At 38.4% G+C, this 21,928-nt stretch overlaps 1 protein-coding gene and 1 long non-coding RNA gene across 11 annotated transcripts in view; both read left to right on the forward strand.

The window, feature by feature from the left end:
• rnf220a (ring finger protein 220a) overlaps positions 1-8,698 on the forward strand; it is a 131,510-nt gene extending 122,812 nt beyond the window's left edge. For 5 of the 9 annotated variants that reach the window (XM_079876218.1, XM_079876214.1, XM_079876216.1 and 2 more), the window contains 3 exons: positions 2,213-2,321; positions 3,548-3,622; positions 7,336-8,698. In XM_079876218.1, the coding sequence (XP_079732344.1) occupies positions 2,213-2,321; positions 3,548-3,622; positions 7,336-7,407 (256 nt within the window). In that variant the 3' untranslated portion in view covers positions 7,408-8,698. Of the gene's footprint in view, positions 1-2,212; positions 2,322-3,138; positions 3,310-3,547; positions 3,623-7,335 lie in introns of all 9 variants that reach the window. The other 4 variants (XM_079876215.1, XM_079876212.1, XM_079876213.1 and 1 more) reach the window with 1 other exon arrangement.
• A 4,564-nt stretch (positions 8,699-13,262) lies between these two features.
• LOC307161494 lies at positions 13,263-21,410 on the forward strand. Of its 2 annotated transcripts, none has more exons than XR_013821742.1 (3): positions 13,263-13,329; positions 21,075-21,166; positions 21,250-21,410. It is a non-coding gene; the product is annotated as an uncharacterized lncRNA (long non-coding RNA). The 2 variants fall into 2 exon arrangements; XR_013821743.1 differs by lacking the exon at positions 13,263-13,329 and adding an exon at positions 19,749-19,832.
• The last annotated feature ends 518 nt before the right edge of the window (positions 21,411-21,928 follow it).

A 21,928-nucleotide genomic window follows, 5' to 3' on the forward strand; every position in this document is an offset into this window, starting at 1 on the left:
ATAGGTTTTCATCAGATTTCTATAGACAGGAATAATATTTATTGAATTTATGCCCAAATGCGTCGATGTAATCATTATGATCGCTGGATACTGTGATGTATTGTGTTTTCAATCCATACCAACAGCCTGAGGGCGCTACATGCACAATAATTGTCCATACATGAAGAAGAGGCATGATCATGTGACATTCCAGGAAGTCTCGAACACATTCAAAGCTATCAGAGATCGCTGTAACATGTTTTGAAGACAATAAACATGATTGAAAATGATATTTGGTTTACCTGTGTTCTTCGAGTAATGTCAGGTATTTCCATAATAATAGATTATATTTATAATGTAATGCTAATCGATATAGACTTTATCATTGTGCAGAATAAAATATATATATATATTTTCTGTCTGATTTTTTTATCTGAAGCGAAATTATATCACAGAAGATTATTTAAAACACTCGACTTGCGTTATAAATTAAGTTTGGAGCACAAACATGGTTTTAATCTCATAAATTGTCGTGTATTGATGGTGTGCTAAGCTAACATGCTAGCTAGCCCTAGGTGCACCTGCCACATATAGCAGTTATCCTTTTATGTTTTTTTTCTAAATATGCTTACTGAAATTCAAGCAGGGCATTTGATCCAGTTTTTAAATGTTAAGTGAGAACTTTGATAAAAGAAATTAGGGATTGAAACCCTATGAATAGCTTGTGAATAGCCAGTCGTTAGTAACTATAATGCAGACAAAAGAAATGCATATTTCGAGCCATAACCAGGCTGGAGAGGTGTGAATGTGTGCAGGGGGAGACTGAGACTGAATGGGGCTCGTTTGCACCACAAAACAATAGAGACAATATACTGAATTGATGTTTAGAAGATGGCAATAAACATCAGTAGCATTTTAAAGTAGCAAATCAAAATAAAGTCATTGACATGGTCTTGAAAAACATTTAACTAAATACAGAGTTTTGGACTTATTATCTTCAGATTTTAAATATAAAATGTTTAGACATGTGGCCTTAGCTGTAGTGCATTTCTAGATTGCTCCAGTGCCAACTTCAATTTTATTTTCATGAGGATGTTTCATAAAAATTAATTTCTAATAACTTTACAAAACTTTGAAGCTATTTATAACAATTTTTTTCATTATGACAATAATTAATTCTACACTTACAATAAACTGCCAGGTGTCAGCTTTCAAATGAGATCATACTTGTGCTTTTAGTACAAAGGGTTCATGAACTGTATCTGTTTAAGTTTGGGTATGTCATTTCTGGGGATTTTTCAAAAGTGACGTTGCAGCTTAACAGGTTAAGCTTTTCTTCTCAAGGTGCCCATGGTTCTTCAGTTACACTGTCATTGTTCTTCCTAAAGGTTGGCCTTATAGGAGATACTGAGTCCATAAATGGTCTGTTCCGTTTTTAATGGCCCTTCCTTGATTTACATTCTAATACTACCCGATTACCGAGAGGCCCATGTCCCAGTGTGTGTGTGTGTCCTGAGCGTGTACTCATTGTGGAGTCACACAGGCATGTAATAAATGAAGCTATTGGAAAAGGCAGTGGAACGGCAGGCACTAATCGGGGGGATTGTGCCTAGGAGAACGCTGGCGCAACATTAAATCAATACTGTAGATCAGTGCTCCATCTGGCTGGAAAATGAGCGGATCACCATAAACATCTCGCCAAGCGCCTTGCCGCACAATCAATGGTTGCCATATTGATTTAGTTATTGCAAGTTCATATGCTGTGGACAGTGTTAAATATACATTCAGCAGCTGAGAAGCATTTGTCTCAGGAATGTTTAGTGAAGGCCTGAGTGGTGAGAAGTTGGAGGAACCGGTGCGAGTGTGACCTCAGAAGACGCCCAGTTCCCTGGTTAATGAGATTTGAAATTGAAATAGTAGTACAATAAAGTAAAAACATATTATTTCATTTTGACATCATGGTCCTTCTGTAACAGTGATGAATACACTGTTTCCAGTTGGGACGTCTGTTTTTAATTTCGCATTAGTGTTTTTAGGAGTTGGCAGTCAGGTTTGTCTTAACTGAAGCCGTGTGGCAGCTTTGCAAATTTAAATAGCAAATTTGCATGACTGCACAACTTTTTAAACGTAATTAGCATTCCACAGTTTTCAGTTTTATGTATGGGCCAAACTGGTTTGTTGTGCTCTAATTGAACCTCAACTTTCATTTGTTTTTGTTTTTTTTAACCTTCAGGATCACAGAGGACTCTACAGCGACCACACTGGAGGCACTAAAGGCCCGTATACGAGAACTGGAGAAGCAAATCCTCAGAGGAGACCGATACAAGTGTCTCATATGCATGGTGAGAACTCTCGCTTGCCAATATTGTGCGTGTCCATGTGGTTGTGTTTGGTTATAACCGCATCCTAATAACATGCCATGGTGTGATAACCTAACACCCGCAATCATGCACCCAGCTGGCTGAAGCTTTGTGATGGTTTGCCTCCTTCAGCTTCAATCTAGCATGGCCTGGAAAATTAACCCATTTAATTAGGTTCTGTTGCAGGAGTTCCTCTAGCAGTAGTGGCCATCCTGTTGGATATCTATGCTAAACCTTTTCAGCTTTATTTATATAGGTGCTTCTGACTAATCAGACATGCCTCTGTATGTCTGGAGGTTGATTAGATCCATCCTGACTTTTCAGTTTCATTAAAATGAAATAAAACATCCTGAAAGTCACCCAGATATACAGATTGATCACTTGTGGCCTTGTAGAGAACATTGTCCTGAATAAAGATGCTTGTAAATGTTTTGATTATTTAATTAAAAAGATTCTAGACATTTTTCTGTTTGCTTCTGTCTCATGTGCAGTCTGTGGAGTTGAGCTTTTCCCAGTGGTGGTCTACTGCCACCTGCTGGTTATTGGAAATAGAGCAGCCCAATAAATGAATTCTCAGTAAATTAACTGTTAACATCTGTTTTAGACAGTTGCCACCTACCTAGCATGACATCCAAACCGAAAACTCGTGCAAAAATACAACAGAACTCCCAACCATCCATTTTATCCCTTTTGCGCTAGAGCTTCTATTGATAGCTGAGAGTTGGTCTGATGTGTGTGTCTGTTCCTGCCGTGGCGGCCACATTCTTTTTCTCAGTACCGCTCTTGAATATCCCTGCAGCGGAAGCCACCCCAAACAGGGGCTGACGGCAAGAATCAGGCGGTCAAGAGGCACGGGAGCGCAGAGGCCCTGCAGCTCGGCGTGTACTGTTTGTACAGAGGCTACGTAACGGGCTGCAGCACTGCCACTGCGGACAGCAGTGGGATTAAGAAGCTGCTCCCACTCCGGAGGGTAAGGCTCTCTGTGCTCCCATTGGCCTAACCCCGCCTGACCCCTGCATTGCCCCACATGCTCCCTCACTGCCCACCTGCCTGCCTCCATTGGCTGCTCTTTGCTGTGCTGGTGCTGTCTAGTGATGTCCTTTGTTGTATATGTGGGTGGCTGTAGATGTGAAATTATGTTCATTTGACCTGGTTAAATTAATCATGTCTTTTTTTGTCTTGTTTCTCTCTCTCTGTCTTTACCTTAGGACTCCTATACAATGCCACTCACCTCCATCCAGTGTTGGCATGTGCACTGTGAAGAATGCTGGCTAAGGACTCTGGTAAGAATGACGCATTTGCTCATCTGTAGGTCCATAATGAATCGTCATAATGCAAGACATTATGCAAATGTAGGCAGAATGTTAAAAGCCTATTGTTCGTTAAATTCTCCATGTTGCTTTCTAGTACTTAAGTGTTTGTTTTTAAACATTTGGGCTAATTTGATTTTGCTGTCCGTTAACAATCAAGATGTAATACGCGCAGCTCCATGTAATACATTTTATCGTGTGTGTGTGTGTGTGTGTGTGTGTGTGTGTGTGTAGGGGGGTTGGGGGTTGCTCTGGAGGGAGAGGAATTACCAAATGAAAAATTTGGTTTATAAATAGCAACAATAAAAGTAGTATGGTGGGACTCCTTGTGTCTTGATAAAGTAAATATATAGTTATAGTAAGTAGAATGTTTTCTCACACAGTATGAATGGGTTTTATAAATTAATATACTGTATAAAGCTTTCTTTCAATTTTTGTAAGTGGTTCCATGAAAATAAGTAAAATCAGTATAAATTGTTGTTTATCTATTCTTTTTATGTTAAGTTTTTATGTGTTGCTCTAATAATCGGTAAAAAGAAGATATGCTAATACTAAGTGAGTTGATGTTGTCTTTAAAGAAATACATGCTGAATCATGCTTATTTTTCTCACCCATTATAAAGAGTTTATTTGTGTACATGAATATATGTAGCTTTATATTTTTGGAAGGGGTCCTTCACATGGGGTTCATCATATATGAAGAGCATTAAGAAACTTATATCACATGACACACATCACAAGCTCTTCCTTGGATTGCTTGAAGTCATGTCTATGTACATTTTTCACACTAAAGTAGGGCTGTCAAACTAAAATCCAAAATAAAAGTTTGTTTTTACATAATATATGTGTGTGTACGGTGTATAATTATTTTCTATATGTAAATACACACACATGCATGTATATATTTAAGAAATATTTGCATGTATATACTGTGTATATATATTTATATTATATATAATTTATATTATATATAAATATTTTATATATAAATAACACATTTTTCTTAAATATATATGCATGTGTGTGTATTTATATATAGAAAATAATTATACTCCATACACACACATATATTATGTAAACACAAACTTTTATTTTGGATGCGATTAATCGTTTGACAGCCCTACACTAAAGTGTAAAAGAGAATGGGGTAGTGCAGTTGTGGCTGGTGTAAATTATGAAATGCGGGTAGTTCAGGTACATATTAAATTTCAGTTCTACGCACCACAGAGTGCCCAACCCTTCTCATGCAGTGAGTCGCTCGTGGTTAATGTGGTTAATGGAGTAGTTTATTTTGATAATGCTGTGGTATTTGGCTATAGTGTAGGTTGAAGAGTTCATCTAGACCAGACCTGTGAGATTCCTCACGTAGCGCTCGGTGTTGGTGTTCTATTTGCTTCTTATCTTCAGAATTGCGATTACCTCTACTTGTCCGATTGTAATCCCAACAGTTATACTCACTGGCTCTTCCTCTTCTCTCTAAGCTGTTTTAGCCGGTCTTCCTCTGGGAGCCCACTCTCATTAGCCGCTAACACATTCTGTCACCACACGGAAACAATTAATAAGGAAATGTTTCCCAGCCTCAGCCGTTTTCCAATATGCTATATATTAAATCAGCTCCTTCCATCTCCGCTTATCACAAGGCCTTCTGTGTATGGCTCGCTGGCAAGAAGGAACAGAGAAGTGTGTGTGCACCAGCCTGTGCTGCCACAGCGGATTGTTAGTGATGCAGGCATTAAAATTGTTGCCTAAAGACAGCAATAAAAGTAGCACGGCGGGGCTCCTTGCGTCTTGATCAAAGTAAATGCGTGTAATTTGGTTAGCGTCAGCCTTGTTTTATGAATCTAATGGAGCGCAGCAGCCACCCGCCACTGATGCGAGGAGCCCACGTTTAGACCGTGACCTGCCCACGCTCATTAAAACTAGGTAAACTCCTGCTTCCCAGAACAAAGAAACCAAATCTCAGGTCCCCTTTGTGTCTGGGGGATCGTTGGTAAGGAGGGAAGCACACTGGAGTTTTTTCTGCTACACTGCTTCAGGTTTTACTTCTCACTTTAAAAAAGAGTAAATGAACATGACTCAGTCTATGTAGGGAATCAGAAGGAAAACCCAACTTCAATTTCACGCTGGCCACATCTATATAAACCACTCGCATAGTCAGACCATGATGTTGAATTTGAAACTGTTTTGATTATTTGCACATTTGCCGTGTAATGGTAGAGCCCATTGTTACAGCATAACAAGCCAGGTAGTGTTACTGGATTTCTTTCATTCTGTGCAGTCAGGATCAACGGTCCGGGTTCTGGTACCCTAGACATGAACCGATTCATATGGAGCCACAAATCCTCTTTACAGTTAGATGTGAAGGCACACTGCAGGGTTCATGCTCTGGCACCCTTACTGCTCCCAGATTCCTCAGTTTGCTTGTCTAGGGCAAAAGGTCATTTTCATGTATGGTAAACCCCCCCTAAATGTGTCAGTTCCTATATTAGCGGTAGCAGTGCGCTTCATGTGTATGAGGAGGAGAAATATGCCATCAGTGGCACATGTGCGAGAAGGTTACACGAGGACATGATCGCCAATGGTTGCAAGATTCCTCACAGTAACGTCACTGTCTGAACTTCACCAGACAGTTGGGTTCGTTTCTAGAGGCGGCACACGACAAACGTGAGGATTTTCTCTCTCTCATGCCTTGCTGTTTAGGTCTCCATCAAGTGTTGTGGTATTTTATGAAGCTGAGTAAGTATATAGTTAGCTGACTTTAAGAGCAGATCCTGTGATGTTCAGTCGGTCCTGTTCAGCATGTGTGTGTGGTGCAGACAGCAGACCACACAGCTCACCTTCCTCCTCCTCTACCTCTCCCTGCTGTTCTCTTGCTTTTATGGTGCAGGCTTTATGTGTACTGGCTGAACATCAGAGTGGTAGTGGGAAAGGCGCATGCTTGTTGAACAGGGTGGGCTGCCCGTGTAAGGCCCAAAAACAAATTTTACGTCCACATACATGCACTATTAAAGTACTCTACAGCATCGGTTCCCAACAGGGGGGTCTCGGCCCACAAGGGGGCCTCAGTGAGCTCTTTGGGGGGTCGCATCATATTTTGAAAAGTTTTGAGCAGTGAGCATTAAAGCAGCAGCTATTTGTAATAGCCTATATTCATTCTTTTTTTTCCTACACACCAGTGTGAATACTGATATTTTTGTTATTGCATTTCAAATAGGGCCAAAATAAGCTTCATTTCAAATAGGCTTCTCCTAGGCTTATGTTTTTAAATTACAAATGGCCTACTGATGTTTTTGTTATAGTATTTTCAATATTATACGCTATTATTTGTGCACAAACATCTGATTATAGTAATAAACATACTGTTTGTTAAAAACAAATTTTTTTGTCATCCTTGTTGCAAGCTTACAAGAGCGATAATATCAATTAAATATTTTCTTGGGGAAAAGGGGGTCTCAGACAAAAAAAAAGGTTGGGAACCACTGCTCTACAGTACAAACTGCACTGGTACTTGAGCACCAAATCAGTGTATTTGCACAGACCCAAAACTTTATGAATGGTAGTGTAGACTAAGGAAAATGCTTGTACATAAAAAGTCCCTTTGATAGCATAGCAGTTTGCATTTTCAAATGGAAATGACCACCTTCTCACTCTTTTTTTCTTTTCTTGTCTGTCTTTCTCTTCTTATAGGGAAATAAGAAACTCTGCCCACAATGCAACACCATCACATCACCAGGGGACCTCAGACGTGTCTATTTGTGAACAAAAAGGCCGGGATTCTTTTTGTTTCGTTTTACTTTTGTTTCCATTTGCGCTAGTGTTTTTGGTTTCCCCACCGCCTGAGGGAGTGGAGTATCCTCCGGCCTCCTGACCATGAGAGGCACGAGCACAGACTCGCACTGACTTCAAATGGGGAAGGACTTAACAAGCGTAGGACTAATGAGGACTTCATAGATTCAGTCCTCCTCTACAATTGCTTGTGTAAAGAGCCCACCCGCTTCCCTCTTGTGTTGGTCCATGGTCCACCCTCTCCAAAGTCAGCTTAGTTCCTTGATGAGGAACCTGTTCTTCTCAGATGATGGAAAGAGTACTAATTCTGTCCCTTCACCTGCACTGCTGCTGCTGCTCTTAGTCTCCCACTTTCGCACTCTGTGGCAACTTCTTCACCAAGACCGTTGACGTCCACCCGACCGGAACATCAGCCTGACGATAAGAAGAGGAGACTTTAACGGACCACCTGAGGCTCTCCAGAACTCCTCAATCTCGATTCTCCATCGTGTTCTCATTCACCCCAAACCATTACTACTTTTGTGGTGTTCTAGTCATGTCAACCAAATTCAATGAATCAGTGCAAGCACATGTATAATAGTCTCTGTATGTTTACAGTGTTGTGAGTAAATGACATAGAGAACAAAACACACTTGTATACACGTGCACACACGGACACACATGCACATACAGAAATATATATTGAATAAAAGTCCAGTTTTAGTTGGGGGTGGTTTGGGTCGGGAGGGAGGGCATATGTTTCAATCTTGGTGAATTAAAAAAATTAAAAAAGAAAAGAAAACCCTCTGTATTTTTAAAGCAGATGTTGTTGTCTTGAAGTTGAAGTTGTATTTCATTGTACAGGAAGAAATTTAAGTAATAATAATAATAAACTACTCAAACTAGGACTTAAAAGATTTAGGTGTACATTTTTCATTGAAATATACAGTAAAAACTGTAGATTTAATCATGAAACAAGGGAAAGTATCTTCCTTTTTCTTTGCTTTTTTTAAGAAATGGAAAGATTTGCTTTAATTCACCCTCATTTTTCATTTTTTTCGCTTAATGCTGATGAATGCCATCTGTCTGTTACAAACAATTGGAATTATTGCTTATTCCGTTGAACATAACACGTTGCATATCAGTTTCTTCCCTCGGAAAGGGATTTTTATTTAAAAAAAAAAAAAAACACATCTAAGGGTGCTCTCATTTACAAGTTATGTTCAGACATCCTCTCTGAAACATCAAGGACATGGTAAACATTTTCTTTTATTTTCTCAAAGAATGAACTGGAAGAGTCCAGACTCGTTTCCCTGACTGGCCGACTGACTGACTGCTCACATTTTCCCTAGGAGTGAGACAGTGTGCTTTATATTTGTACATCTATGTATTCTGTGATTTCTGTATTGATGTAAGCGCTAAAAAAGGAAGAAGTGAAAGGTCATTGCTGATCCCAACACCACAATAAACAGTCAAATGTTGCATTTGTTATAACTTCTTTCACTGTTCCTTAAACTCTTCACAGTGGCTGGGTCAACAGCTGTTCCAACATCCCCTCTGCAACAATTTTGTAAAATACAGGTAGTAAATAAGAATTAGGGTTGACTCTTTGTATTCTTCCTTTGCCGAACAATTCGTTCCTGCCCCAAAGATGACAGATTGCACAAGATGATTGTGTGATATGATTTGTGTCCTTGTATATTCTTGAAAATGGTACGTGTCTTTCCCGTTTGTAAGCTACATTTGACATCAATTAAACGACTGTAAATCTGAACTGGTCATCATGTGCTGGCTTCATTCACTGGTCTGCCTAGTGGAACTATACCAGTATGAGTACTCGAGATGTGAAGCTGGTTATCATGGTACCACATGCTCTACCTGCTGACGTAGCTGTTGAAGTACATCAGTCAATAAATGTCCATTGAGTGTCGGGCAGCAAAACAACTTCCTAAGGCATTGTGATTTCTCATTTCGATATGCATTACACTGCATCCGGTAGTGATAATGATGAGGTTTTGAGACTGCCCCATTGATTTTGTACTATCCCTGACACTAAGTGCATCAAATTAGGTCTTTTTGGGCCTAATTTTGGACGCTTGGAAAAAAGGAAACGTTAGTGCTCTATTCTGCCATCTGCAGGCTAAATAATCAGGTGATGTTTTACCTGAACAGCTGTATCAAAGCACAAGCACGGTGCACTTTAAAGATTAAGTACTGTAATGAAAATTTCATGAAATTACAAGATGTAATTAAGAAGTCGTCTACCTCCCCAGTACACCCTCTGATCCCAGGCCAAACTCCAGGTTCATGATGTATCGGAGCGAACAGTAGCAGGGCCCTTAAACACTTTCAGATGCCTGTAAAGTGCTGATAGATACGTTGGAAAATCAGCAGGAGTTTATATTAAGTCTGTGTAGCCCTATTTCAGCCTCTTGTTGGAAGTGTTTGTGGGTTTCTTTTGAAAAGAAACAAGCTTGGAGAACCTTCAAGTGAACAGCAGTTATGTTGTTCCAGTTTATGGACTTAATTACAGTGCACATACAGACCATTTTTATTCTGCAAATCAGACTTCTCAGTTCCATGGACTCTTTCCTAAAATATAAAGGCAGTTATACTGTATTCTATAAGACTTGTTCATACTGTGCGAGAGAAATTGCAAGTGTGGTATTATAAAGGCAACAGTGTCAAATGATTAAAATGAATAAATACATTTACATTTTTTATTTTATTTACTATTCCATCATGTTTTAGTTTTTTAGCATTTTATTTTTTACATAAACTACTGTTCAAAAGTTTGGGGTCAATACATTTAAAAAAAAAAGAAATTAATACTTTTATTCAGCAAGAATGCATTAAATTGTTCATGTGACAGTAAAGATAATATAGAATAATGTTACATAGTAAAGTATAATGTTACAAAGATTTATATTCCAAATAAATGCTTTTTGAGCACGGCATAATAAGAAATGTTTCTTGGGCACTAAATCATCATATTAGAATAATTTCCAGAGGATCATGTGACACTGAAGACTGAAAACAATGAAATTCTGCTTTGCCATCACAGGAATACATTACATTTGAAAATATATTTAAAAAGAAAACAGTTCATTTCAATTGTAATAATACTTCAAAATATTAGTTTGTATTGTATTTTTGAGCAAATAAATGCAGGTTTGGTGAGCATAAGTGATTTCTTTTATAAACATTTTATTACAAGAAGGTACAAAATCTTACCGACCCCAAACCTTTGAACGGTGTTGTATATTGTTAATTGACAATATTTTCCTCTGATATTTTCTGTGTTTCTCCTGGCACCCCCTTTCCAGTTTGAACCCCTGATAGAAATCCATGAACCCGTTCATAATGAGGCATCTGATATTTGGCTGATATCAATGTCGTATCAACGGTATTGGTGATACCTCGCAGGGACAGGGATTTAACGGTTACCCGAGGTCAGAATGGGGTCTGTGCTGTAGGTGGTAATGTGTCTCCTCTGTAGTGGTTGAAGAACGTAACTGTGGTTAGATCATCTCACCTCTCTACCATCTAACCCAAGTCTTTACTTACTGTCAAGGCTGTGTGTTCCAGACAGCAGTGCGATCCATAGAGTGCATTAGACGGCCTGCGAGCAGGGCTCGGGTTACTGCCCACCCTGTGGCCTGAGTGGCGCTGGAACCAGGAAGAAGCCAGATGAGTGGAAGCAGATCTATAGAAATTGCTTTTGGAGGTCAAAGCCATCCCTGATGGGGAGTATAAAGTGTGGGGGCCATTATAGGCAGTTTACAAACATCTCCGCAGACCAATCAATAGGACAGGCCTTCTCTGTCGCATTGGGTAATTCCTCGATTGCATTGGCTGTCTGTACCAATGGTAATTTACACCTTCATGTGGGAATTTTAGCGTGTCTCCTCCCCTTCAGTGTGTCCACTACCTGGTTGAAGTGCTTGTACAACTCATTCAATTAGGAGCCTCTCCTCTCCTCTCTTCAGCCTCTTTATAAGATCGATCCACTCAAGATGCTTGACAGGAAAAAAACGTTTTGGGCATTTTGTTATGTACTGCAGGAGGAAATTGAGGAATGTTGAAATGTTTGAGCATCCGGAAAAATAGCATCTCCAGAGTGCATATAAATGGAATGCATTGTCAAATTTTCAGGAAGCCAATAAATATCAGCATGAAAATGTACTGGTTGTGCATTAGTCCAATTTGACCATGAATGGATAGAGACAGATTTAATTCCCTTACAGACAACGGCTTTTGGTCACAAAGTTAATCTTGCCAAGCAGGGGTGGAGCTATAAAAAGTCTTTCTCACAAAAATGTTAAGCAGCACAACTGTTTTCAACATTGATGATAATAATAAATGTTTCTTGAGCATCAAATCAGCATATTTAAATGATTTCTGATGGAGAAATGGCTGCTGAAAATTCAGCTTTGCCATCACAGGAATAAATTACATTTTAAAATAAACAGTTTTTTAAAATTGTAATAGAATTTCAGAATATTATTACAATTTAAAACTTTTAAACAGCAGTGTAAATATAAAAAATAAATAAATACTAGAAACATGTCTGAGAGGGTTGTAACATGACTTTGCCCATTTAGTGACTGCTTGTTAGTTCATATTTTATGTATTTAATCAATATTTTTCCAACTTTTATTTTTTTTTCCTGTTTTTTTTTGTGAAAACCCCCATTTCGAATTAAAATGCTTAAAATGAAAGGGGGGTCATCAGCACTCTTTGTACTTGAGATTAATTCACACAGTTAGCTTTAGGGACAAGTTGTAGACAATAATTTTTGAGAATATTTGAGATAAATAGCACAAAAAAGTTAGACATAAAGCAAAGAATCTGTTACAACCATGCATCTCCCTATTCCAAAGTCTTATCTGCTCATTTGACAGTGAACAGCATCCATTAAACTCTACTCTAGATGCTCACATAAACTAATGAAAGGATTTTAACAGTTGGACATTTAGTGGCAAAATAATCCCCCTTTCTTTTGTCTTTCACAAGCAGCCGGGAAGAATTAGATGATTGTGTTTTTGTCAATGTTTAATAGCTTTGTTCTCTAGCTAACATTGTGGCTAAAGCCATGCTAAATTGTTCTTATATTCACCAATGCTCACAAGATTGCCTGGTAACATTATGAGGATTTAGCAGGGATGCTTGTTTAATAATGAGGTGAGGAGAAATGGTTTGTGTGTTTGTGTAGGTGCTGTATGTGCATGCATGTGACTGTGTGTGTGTGGGTGTGTGTATGTTATCATTGACAGTATTACCATAAACCTGCTCGTGTGAAAGATGAGATATTAAGACCGTGCTGCTGTAGACTCTTAATGGGGCAGCGTGGGAGTGTTGTTCCCCAGGCTCAGTAATCTCTCCCAAGACCTATTTATTACCAAAGAAAATCTGCTGTAGCATTCATATCCGCTACTTCCCCAAGATTACATATATCAATCACAAGTACAACGTATTACAACCCCTGTGACAAGATGCATCCATACTAAGAGCGATGTCTCCTGTTGCCTGACGGAGTGTTTATCAGCTTTGTCTGTTGTGTTTGGCTGCTGCTGCTGCAAAAAAAAACAAGTTCTGACCTGCTGACCTCAAAAGGATCACAAGACAGGAGACTTTGAAGGCCTGACAAGGTAAAATGTGAAAAGGATTTTTCACACACACACAAGCCATTTTCAAAAACACACACATGCTATTCTTATGTTATATGTAAAGCGATGGTTTGCCTATTTTATTTTAAGTGAAAGATTTATTCCCAATATTTTTTCAATACAATACAGTAGGACTATATGAGACCTTTTCAAACCCCCAAGCTGCTTGCAGGTGTCTTGTAGTATGACGTAGCGACCACGTGAGGGCGCAAACCACTGCTGAAGAGAAGCTTCTCCTTAGGAAAAGGTAAACTCCATCTTTTTAGTAATATGCTGAATCGTTTTGGTCTCGCGTCACATTAGCCATTTATTTTGTATCCAAAGGCATTTCGATACGGTAGACGTGTGATAGCGAAAATGATCTGCATCTGTAGCTGATTTCTCTTGTGTTTTTTAGAGCAGCGCCCATGACAGGTATCGAAGCGAGGGTGTGAGGGATAGACTTACCGTTTTGATCAGTGGTCACTTATAAAGATCAAAATCACTTAAAATTTTCCACAGTTCATATTGTGTGGTGTTTTCTTTATTTATTTATTTTCTCGGATATTTATTTTTGCAGCGTTTCGTCTGCAGAACAATCCAAAAAAAACACATTTAACAGTGGAACCCACTGAAGAGATTTATGTCTATCCCTCACCTCGCTTTCATTCCTGTTCAAAATCAAAAATGGCGCAGCTGTGAATAAGGTCTCGTCATCTCTGTGTGAGAAACATGTCGACATGACTAGTCTAGTAGTTAAGAGTAGGCCTATTGAGCCATAGTTGGCACATTCATCTCTAAAACTACTAGTGTTATGGCCTATCAACCAATCAGGCTGTCCGCGTGTACGTGCTGCGCATAAATTAAACAATTTACTTTTTTTTAAAAAAATAATAAAAAAATGAAAGAGAACGTCTTTAAAGTGTTTTAACATATCAACATGTCACATAAAACAACCTGAGTTGCTTGTTTTGCATTGATTTCTTACAGTAAAAGCTTGTGAATGTGTGTAAGGCTTAATATATTATGTTATATAGATTACTAGGCTATAACTAATTATTATAATAATTAATTATTATACACATTTTCAATCTATCTTTATTTTTATAAGTAGAGGTAAGTTATGTGGCAGTATTTTTGTAGAGTTTTACAAACTGGTTGCATCGCTTCCGGTTCAGGTCTCTAAATATAGAGCCCTTTTACTCGAAATGCAATCAAAGGTGCTACCAAAGATGAGCGCAAACTATGACATGGGACTAATTATGAAAACACAGCTTGAAAAAATACATTAATGACTTTAGATTTTAAATAGGCTATATTTAAGGCTAAAATCATTTTCCAAAATTTGATTTTTACATCTGAGCTATATTTTTTTTTAGGGTTTCGTCATTTATAACTGACTTTAACTGACTGAAATAATTTTTTAGCACAATGTCTGAAACTTCACAGACATTAAAATGCATTTTCACTGTCTGAAAAGTAGTGAAAATGTCTTAGTGGGAAAAAAACAACTTTAAAAAACCTTTATTAACATTCAATTTGATATTGTGCTACTATATTTGATTTGGAAGTCACATGTGAAAATGTCAGAAACTTGACACAAATTCAGATGATCCAAAATTCAGATCACCAATTTTGGAGCATTTGCTTGTCAGTGTAGTGAGGCCAATAGGCAGTCAATATGCACTTTCCTGACACATTATGGATCATATTTTCCAAACTGTCATATGATAGTGTTCCAAAATGCCTGACTTCCACAACAATCTATGAATTATCACTCTAACTACTTCTATTATCCTTGATCTTCACCTTCTTTCTTTCTTACCATGGACTTCATTTCTGATGCACTGCCCTCACTATCATCACTTTCTGGAAAAGGTACAGCTTTTCCTCTCTGTCTTCTATAACACTTACTAACACCAACCTAAAACACAGGCAAAAAGGCTATCATACTGCCTGCCAGTACTGAACAATAGTGACAGCTACACTGTATCCCCTAAAAAGACTTTGTCGTTTATGCATAACACACAGATTTTTTGTTCTATGAGTTAGTGATTTTACAAAATGTGCATTAAAAATGATCAAAAGGTTTAGAAAACACATTTTGATGCACAATGATATTTTGAATTTGTACCTCTAAATGAGTTTGGTTCCATTTGCGCTCTAGATTGCTCTAGTTTCTCTCTTGATAGCGTGAGTAATACTGTTGTACCATGGTGCAGTACTTTTCTCTCTAAACTTCTTTAATCTGATGTGTGCATGATTGTACTATACAAAATAGTGCTTATACCGCTAGTCATTTCCTCAAGTTCATTTGTTTGTTTGGGTACACTGAGAAGCTGAGACAGATTAGGCAGGTGATTTGTGAATATATCTATAGTGGTTGGGATATTCATTCTACCTGGTCGATAACGCGGCACGATATGGCAAATGTAGGTGACATCGTCACTTTGCCATAGAATATTTATATCAGTAGGATTGGTTTCATGCGATATAATTAAATCTAGTGTATGAGTGTGTCTTGTGACATTTTTTGTTTGACCCCAGTTCAGTAAATCTGTAAATGCAACCCCTTATGCATCATTTGTATTATCTACATGAATGTTAAAATCTCCAACAATCAACGTTTTATCAATGTTGACCAATAGGCCTGAGAGAAAATCTGCAAACTCTTTTAGGAAATCAGCATAGGGCCCTGGAGGTCTATTCACGGTAGCCAAAGCGAGAGATAGTAGGGATTTTCTTTTCTTATATTTGAGAGTGTCAAATTTAGCACAAGCACTTCAAATGAATTAAACCTGTGTCCTGTTTTAACATTAAGAATATCTCTATAAATAGTTGCAACACCGCCACCACGACCAATCAGACGGGGCTCATGCTTATAACAGTAAGTCAAGTCAAATCAAGTTTATTTATATAGCGCTTTTCACAATACAGATTGTATCAAAGCAGCTTCACAGTATTAAATTAAAATAATACATCAATGTTTGCTTCTAGTGGAAAACGTCCACGTTTGGTAATGCTGATCAATAGTATTGTTGATTGATTAATTCAATTAAATATCCCCAACTGAGCAAGCCAAAGGTAACAGTAGCCTGGTGAGTAGACTCAGTAAGATATAGCAAGTTATAAGCAACTTGTTAACAATGGATGTGATTGAGAACAATGAGAATCAGCTCTTTAGTTGAGTAGTCAGGGCACTGATCAGGAAGTCAGCCATTTTAAAGGGATAGTAGTTCACCCAAAAATGAAAATTCTGTTATCATTTACTCACCCTCAAGTTGTTCCAAACCTGTATGAATTTCTGTCTTCTGCTGAACACAAAAGAAGATGTTTTGAAGAATATGAGTAACCAAACATTGGATGGGACCACATTGACTTCCATAGTAATTTTTCCCATACTATGGAAGTCAATGGGGTCCCATCCACTGTTTTGGGGGTCTGTGGGATCTAAAAGATTGAAAATGTGAGCGGTGAGTTAATCTTCCAGGTTGACCAACAAATTAACGTCATTAATCTATTGCTCTATTGGACTGTGAAAAGGGGACGTAACATTCCACAGTGTAGCCAGACCAAATGCAAGTTTGCTAAAATGATGATTAAAATAGTTGTTTGACTATTGGTTACCAGTATCAAATAACCCACGCGGCCTAAGTGACGTCAGCGGAAAGGGAGAGTTTGATTTCATGTCAATTTTCTAAGCTCATTAAACATGTTTTTTTGGAGTGATATTGCAAATATCGCACGCCGACTATATCTAACCTCCCACATGGGCACGAGCAGTTGAAACTTTAGACCCCCAGCAGCCCCTCCGCCACCCACTCCACACGCAGCGCTCGCACAAGAGAAGCCTTTGACTCCCGCCGTTTCATCTGCCCCGCTCATCACCTTACCTTTCATCTTCCGTCTGCCCAGGGGGCAAACACTGGCCCTTTGTCTGCACATCGGGGGGCTGGGGGGGGGGGGGGGGGGGGTGCGAGGGTCTGCTATTTCTGTGTCCCTTACAGTATCTGTCTATCTGAGAGGCAGGTGAACGACAGTTCTGAGCGTGGCCTCACAAGAGCCGGTAGTGCCACTACAAGATCAGTCCTACTGTTCCTATGTGCATGATCACACAATTCAGCATGCCAGAACATCAATATTGCTTCACTTTAATCTGTTTTCAGTGGCTCAGTATTGTACAAATGCTTGTGAAGGTGTTTGTGTCGTTTGTATACATTCAGAAAGATGTTAAAGCATTTGTTTTCTGAGGCCGTTTAAAAGGCTTATGGTCTGTAATAATGGCTTTGTTTGGTTTTCTCAGTCTTTCAAGAACAGTGCTTCTACTGTAGTCACAGCTCGTCGCACAATTACCTTGCCTTAGTGAGGATTTGCTCCGCTAATAGCATAATAATACCACTAACTGTGCGTTAAACTATGTCATAATTCTGTGTCTGGACTTCAGCGTGTTTAATGGGAAGAGCCTCTAATTAGGGGATTTTTACAACACTTAGCAAACGTTACACTTGTTCTCAAACAAACACAGACAATGCGTTGTTGGATTTGGCGTGAGGAAACTACTGTTAGTAACATTACACCAATATTGTGAGATGTTCTTGGTGACATTAGGACACTGTAAACATGCTTAAGGAGTTTGAGATCATAAAGGAAAGGAATGATTCATCCACAAAAGCAAATTTTGTTGTTCCTAACCTGTTTGAACTTCTTTTTTTATGTGTAACACATAAACTGCCTGGAAAAAGTTTTTATGCTCTGGTCTAAAATATTTCATAGATATTTAAATATTTTCTAAATATTGCTTGTCTAAAACCTGCTTGCCTAGTGATGTTGTATTTGTCTGTGATGTTCTTCTGAGTTGCTTCTTTTCAATGATTCAGTCAAACGGTTCACAAATCGGTCTGAATGAATTTAAAGGGTTTTTTTAAAAATCCTTATCCAAAAATTATTGATGACTGAAAAGAGCATGGAAACCTCATGGAAATGTATTAATTAAAGTTGTGGGAGTCCTGAAGGATCTTCCTGCTGCCCTTCTCAATGAAATGAAAGCATAGACCAGGCACTCTGAAGCTCTTAAAACAGCCCTAAAAGTGCCATACTACATTACAGCTCAAAAGAAATGAATACTCTTCTTCAGCAAGGATGCATTAAATTGATCAAAAGTAATTAAAATGTTATAAATGATTTCTGTTTCAAATAAATGCTGTACTTTTTAACTTTTATTCATCAAAAAAATAATCCTTAGAAATTGTATGACGATGTGGGAGTAACGGTTACTGAAAATTCAGCCTTTGGCTATATATACATATAATATTTTACAATACTACTGTTTATACTTTATTTTAAATTGAATGCAGCTTTGGGAAGCGTAAGTGATATCTTAAAAAAAAAAAAAAAAAACTTAAAAAACGGACCCTTACTGACAAAAAACGTTTGAATGGTAGTGTATGTTTGTAGTTTGGCACCATATATGCCAAGTGTTCATATATGCTATTCATTTGTACAATGAACAGACTCAAATTTTAAGGCCTTATTTACTGAAAATTTTCCCCTTCTTGGTAAAAAGAAAGTCAAACAGGTTTGGAACAACATGAGAGTGAGTTAAAAAAGACTGAATGTTCATTTTTGGGTGAACCTTCCTTTTAATTTTGAATAGTTCTGTGTGGTTAAAAATAAATTGAATGCATGATTTAGATTTTTTTTTAAATTATTATAAACATGTCCAATAAGTATTCATTACTTGGTTTTTAGCGATTTTTTTCGTTCTTTCTTTTCTTTTTTGCCTAGCACTAACTAGCATACCATTCACCCACTTCTAATCTTCGTGCATTGGTAGCCGTTGAAAAAGACAGACAGACAGACAGACAGACAGACAGACAGAGAGAGAGAGACAGACAGACAGAGAGAGAGCAGGCATGGGCAACTGTTTGGCCTGGGCCAGACCCAGTTATAAGATAAGGACAGAGGCATGTTGTCTTGTGCAGTGTGTTATCTCTGACAAGCAGCGCCCTGATCTTTACAGTCAATATAGTGAGAGAGCAGGAGATTGTTGACTCTGCCTCGTCCATCACTCCTGCTGGGCAGACCATTGTTACTTGTGATACATGTCTGCCATGATGCTGAACATTAATATCTGACCTGTCCACTTTCAGAGTTCGCCTGTCCTCTGATTTAAAATGTAGCGAATAATCATTCCATGGCTATACTTTGGTTTGCCCTGTACTTTTGTTGTTAGCAGTACATATCCGAATCCACTAGAGGGCAGCAGATAAACATTTTTAGTGTGAAATAGCAAGATATTTTATCATTTTTTTGAATAGCAAGTTTTGTATTTTATCTTGGCCATTTTTGAGGCCTGTTACCCCTTCCACAGCCTACTTATTTTGAATGATCTTGTCCAGCCTAAGAGGAGATCTTTTTTTTGTTGTTTTGTGGTTGTTTTGCAGATAGAACAGGTAGAGTATGATGGCCCGAGGCCGCCGTGACTCACCTGTGCAAACAGGGTTTTGAAAGACTGGTTTTAAATCCGCCAAATCCACCGTATTCTGTAACTGACTGCCTCCTTTATATTTTCCCTTAATTAACCACACATTTTAGGATTTAAGAAATGTGTCTGTGCCATTCACGATGCTAAACTTTGCTTTAAAAGTTTTTTTCCTAAACTTTCCAATTGCAGACAGTTATCAGCTCTACAAAAGAGGAGGACGAGTAAGGATTTGTCTCACTATAGGTTTTAAAGTACATCTAGGGGAGAGAAAACAAACACCATGACAGGTTAGTGCAGTCCCTGTCTCATTCATGTCACAGTTGACTTTATGTCTTTCCCTTTTTTGTGGCCCGTGTAACATGTCACTTTACTGTGAATGTAAACATCCCAAGAATGCAAATAAACCTTATCGCTCTTCCTATTAACTCTCCAGTGTAAATATTGAAACCGTTCTGAATATGAAAATGCTAGTGTGACTTCATCTACCAGGATGTTAGACCACAGACATGTTCTTCGTTTTCCCATGGCAAAGAGGTTTTCTCTCTCTCTCTTTCCAGTACAGTAAAGCAAATTAGTCACATTTCATGAACTCAATCGTTCATCAGTCGTATTTTTTCTACCCAGTGTTGTTAAAAAATGATGTTAAAACATGTTGCCTTGAAATATTTTTCCAATCTTCTTTAAAACCAAAGCCAAATGCAAATTCCCTTTTTTCATTCCTTGTCTGTCTATGAATGGCAGTTTTAAAATGTTTACATGTCTGTAGTGTGAAGCCTCAGGGGAAATACATTTGACTAAGTCACATTCTCACACTCTCAGAAGGTATATTTAACATCCTTGTTAAACCAGCTGCTTTTATCATGTATCATTTTAGCTTACAGTAGATTTGTAATGACTGTGAAAAAAAAGTGCATCATTCTGAATACCACGTTATTGGTAACTAAAACTATTAACAAAAAGCTAAAGTAAAATAAAATATAAATATTTAAAGAAATACTAACATTTAAGAGCTTTAATGAAATTAGAACTGAAAAAAAGTTTCAGGTTTAAGTATTAAAATCACTAGAACTAAAACTGAAATCAAATAAATGAAATCTAAATAGTAGCTATATATATATAAAACGAATGAATAAAAAATTACTAAAGCACATAACAAAATGACTAAAACTAAAATGAAAACGATAAGTGAAAAATAAAAATAAATACTATAATAGAATATACTGCTGAAAACCCTCATGGCTATGTTTGCACCATAGCAAAACACTGGTGGCACAAAAGGATGATGGCAATTCAAAATGCACCGGCTGTCATTCGTTGAAGTGCGAGGATATTTCTTCATAGACGTGCTCTTTAAAGTCCTTCTATATCCTCTGTCAAAGAAGACAGCAGCTTGGCCCTCCCCCAGCCCGCCTGTGTGCACGGAGGATTTTGATGTGGTGTCGGACAATGGGCGATTTAGAGATTTCCTGTTTCGGAGTGTCGTATGATTTGTCCTCAGGCAGTGATGTTTAAGAAACCTTTTGTTGCAGAATAGGACCAGTGGAAACTATACTTCCCAAAGGTCCTTTATGTCACCTGTTGAATACTGGGATTGCGAGCCATTGTGTGGTGATTTACACAGGTAACGTTGGCTCCAGTGACCTCGGCTTGACATGCGCAGAGTTAACAGCATATTTGATATGGCTGCCTTTTTGCTTTTTCCAGATCTTTCTGTCAGGAGAGCAGGCTTTGTGGCGGACAATGGCTTTTGTTGGCGGGCACAAAGACGAGGTTTCAAACAGCTATTCATGTTTCCACTGTGATTATGGCACATGGATGTATAATTTCATCAGAGATGAACAGGCTGGACAAAATGTCTGCCATCCATCCACCTTTAAAAAAAAAAAACGTATTTCAATTGCCTGCAGCCTCATTCGCAGTGGTTTGGAGCAGGTGTGAGATGGATTATTATATTCTGGAGCTCAGGCATTCTGTTTACTTCCTGCATGTCAACTCCAGCGCTCCTGCATGATGGGGTGAGACATGGCGACAGGTAAACAGGACTGACAGGGAGGATGTAGTTCATGTGCAGTGTGTTTTTGCATGTCCCAGCCTGGAAATGCAATGCTTGTTCTCTGGGATAAATGTTCAAGAACTAATAAACATATGTGTGTGTGTTTATAATGAAGTGCGTGTGTGGAGTAAGGGAGGGGGGGGGGATTGGGAAATGTGTATGAACAAGAGAGAGGAGTGACAGAGAAAGAGAAGAAAGAGATCGGGACAAAAGGGAGAACTGGCTTATTGAGAGAACATCAAACGGCTCTCTTGAGGCTCTCCTCTTGCAGGACAGGTTTTGCTCATCTGCCACTTCCATTGAGAACAAGAAGAGATAAAACCACATCCA

Source organism: Squalius cephalus (assembly GCF_949319135.1).
Source record: "Squalius cephalus genome assembly, chromosome: 7".
In the NCBI taxonomy this organism is placed as follows: Eukaryota; Metazoa; Chordata; class Actinopteri; order Cypriniformes; family Leuciscidae; genus Squalius; species Squalius cephalus.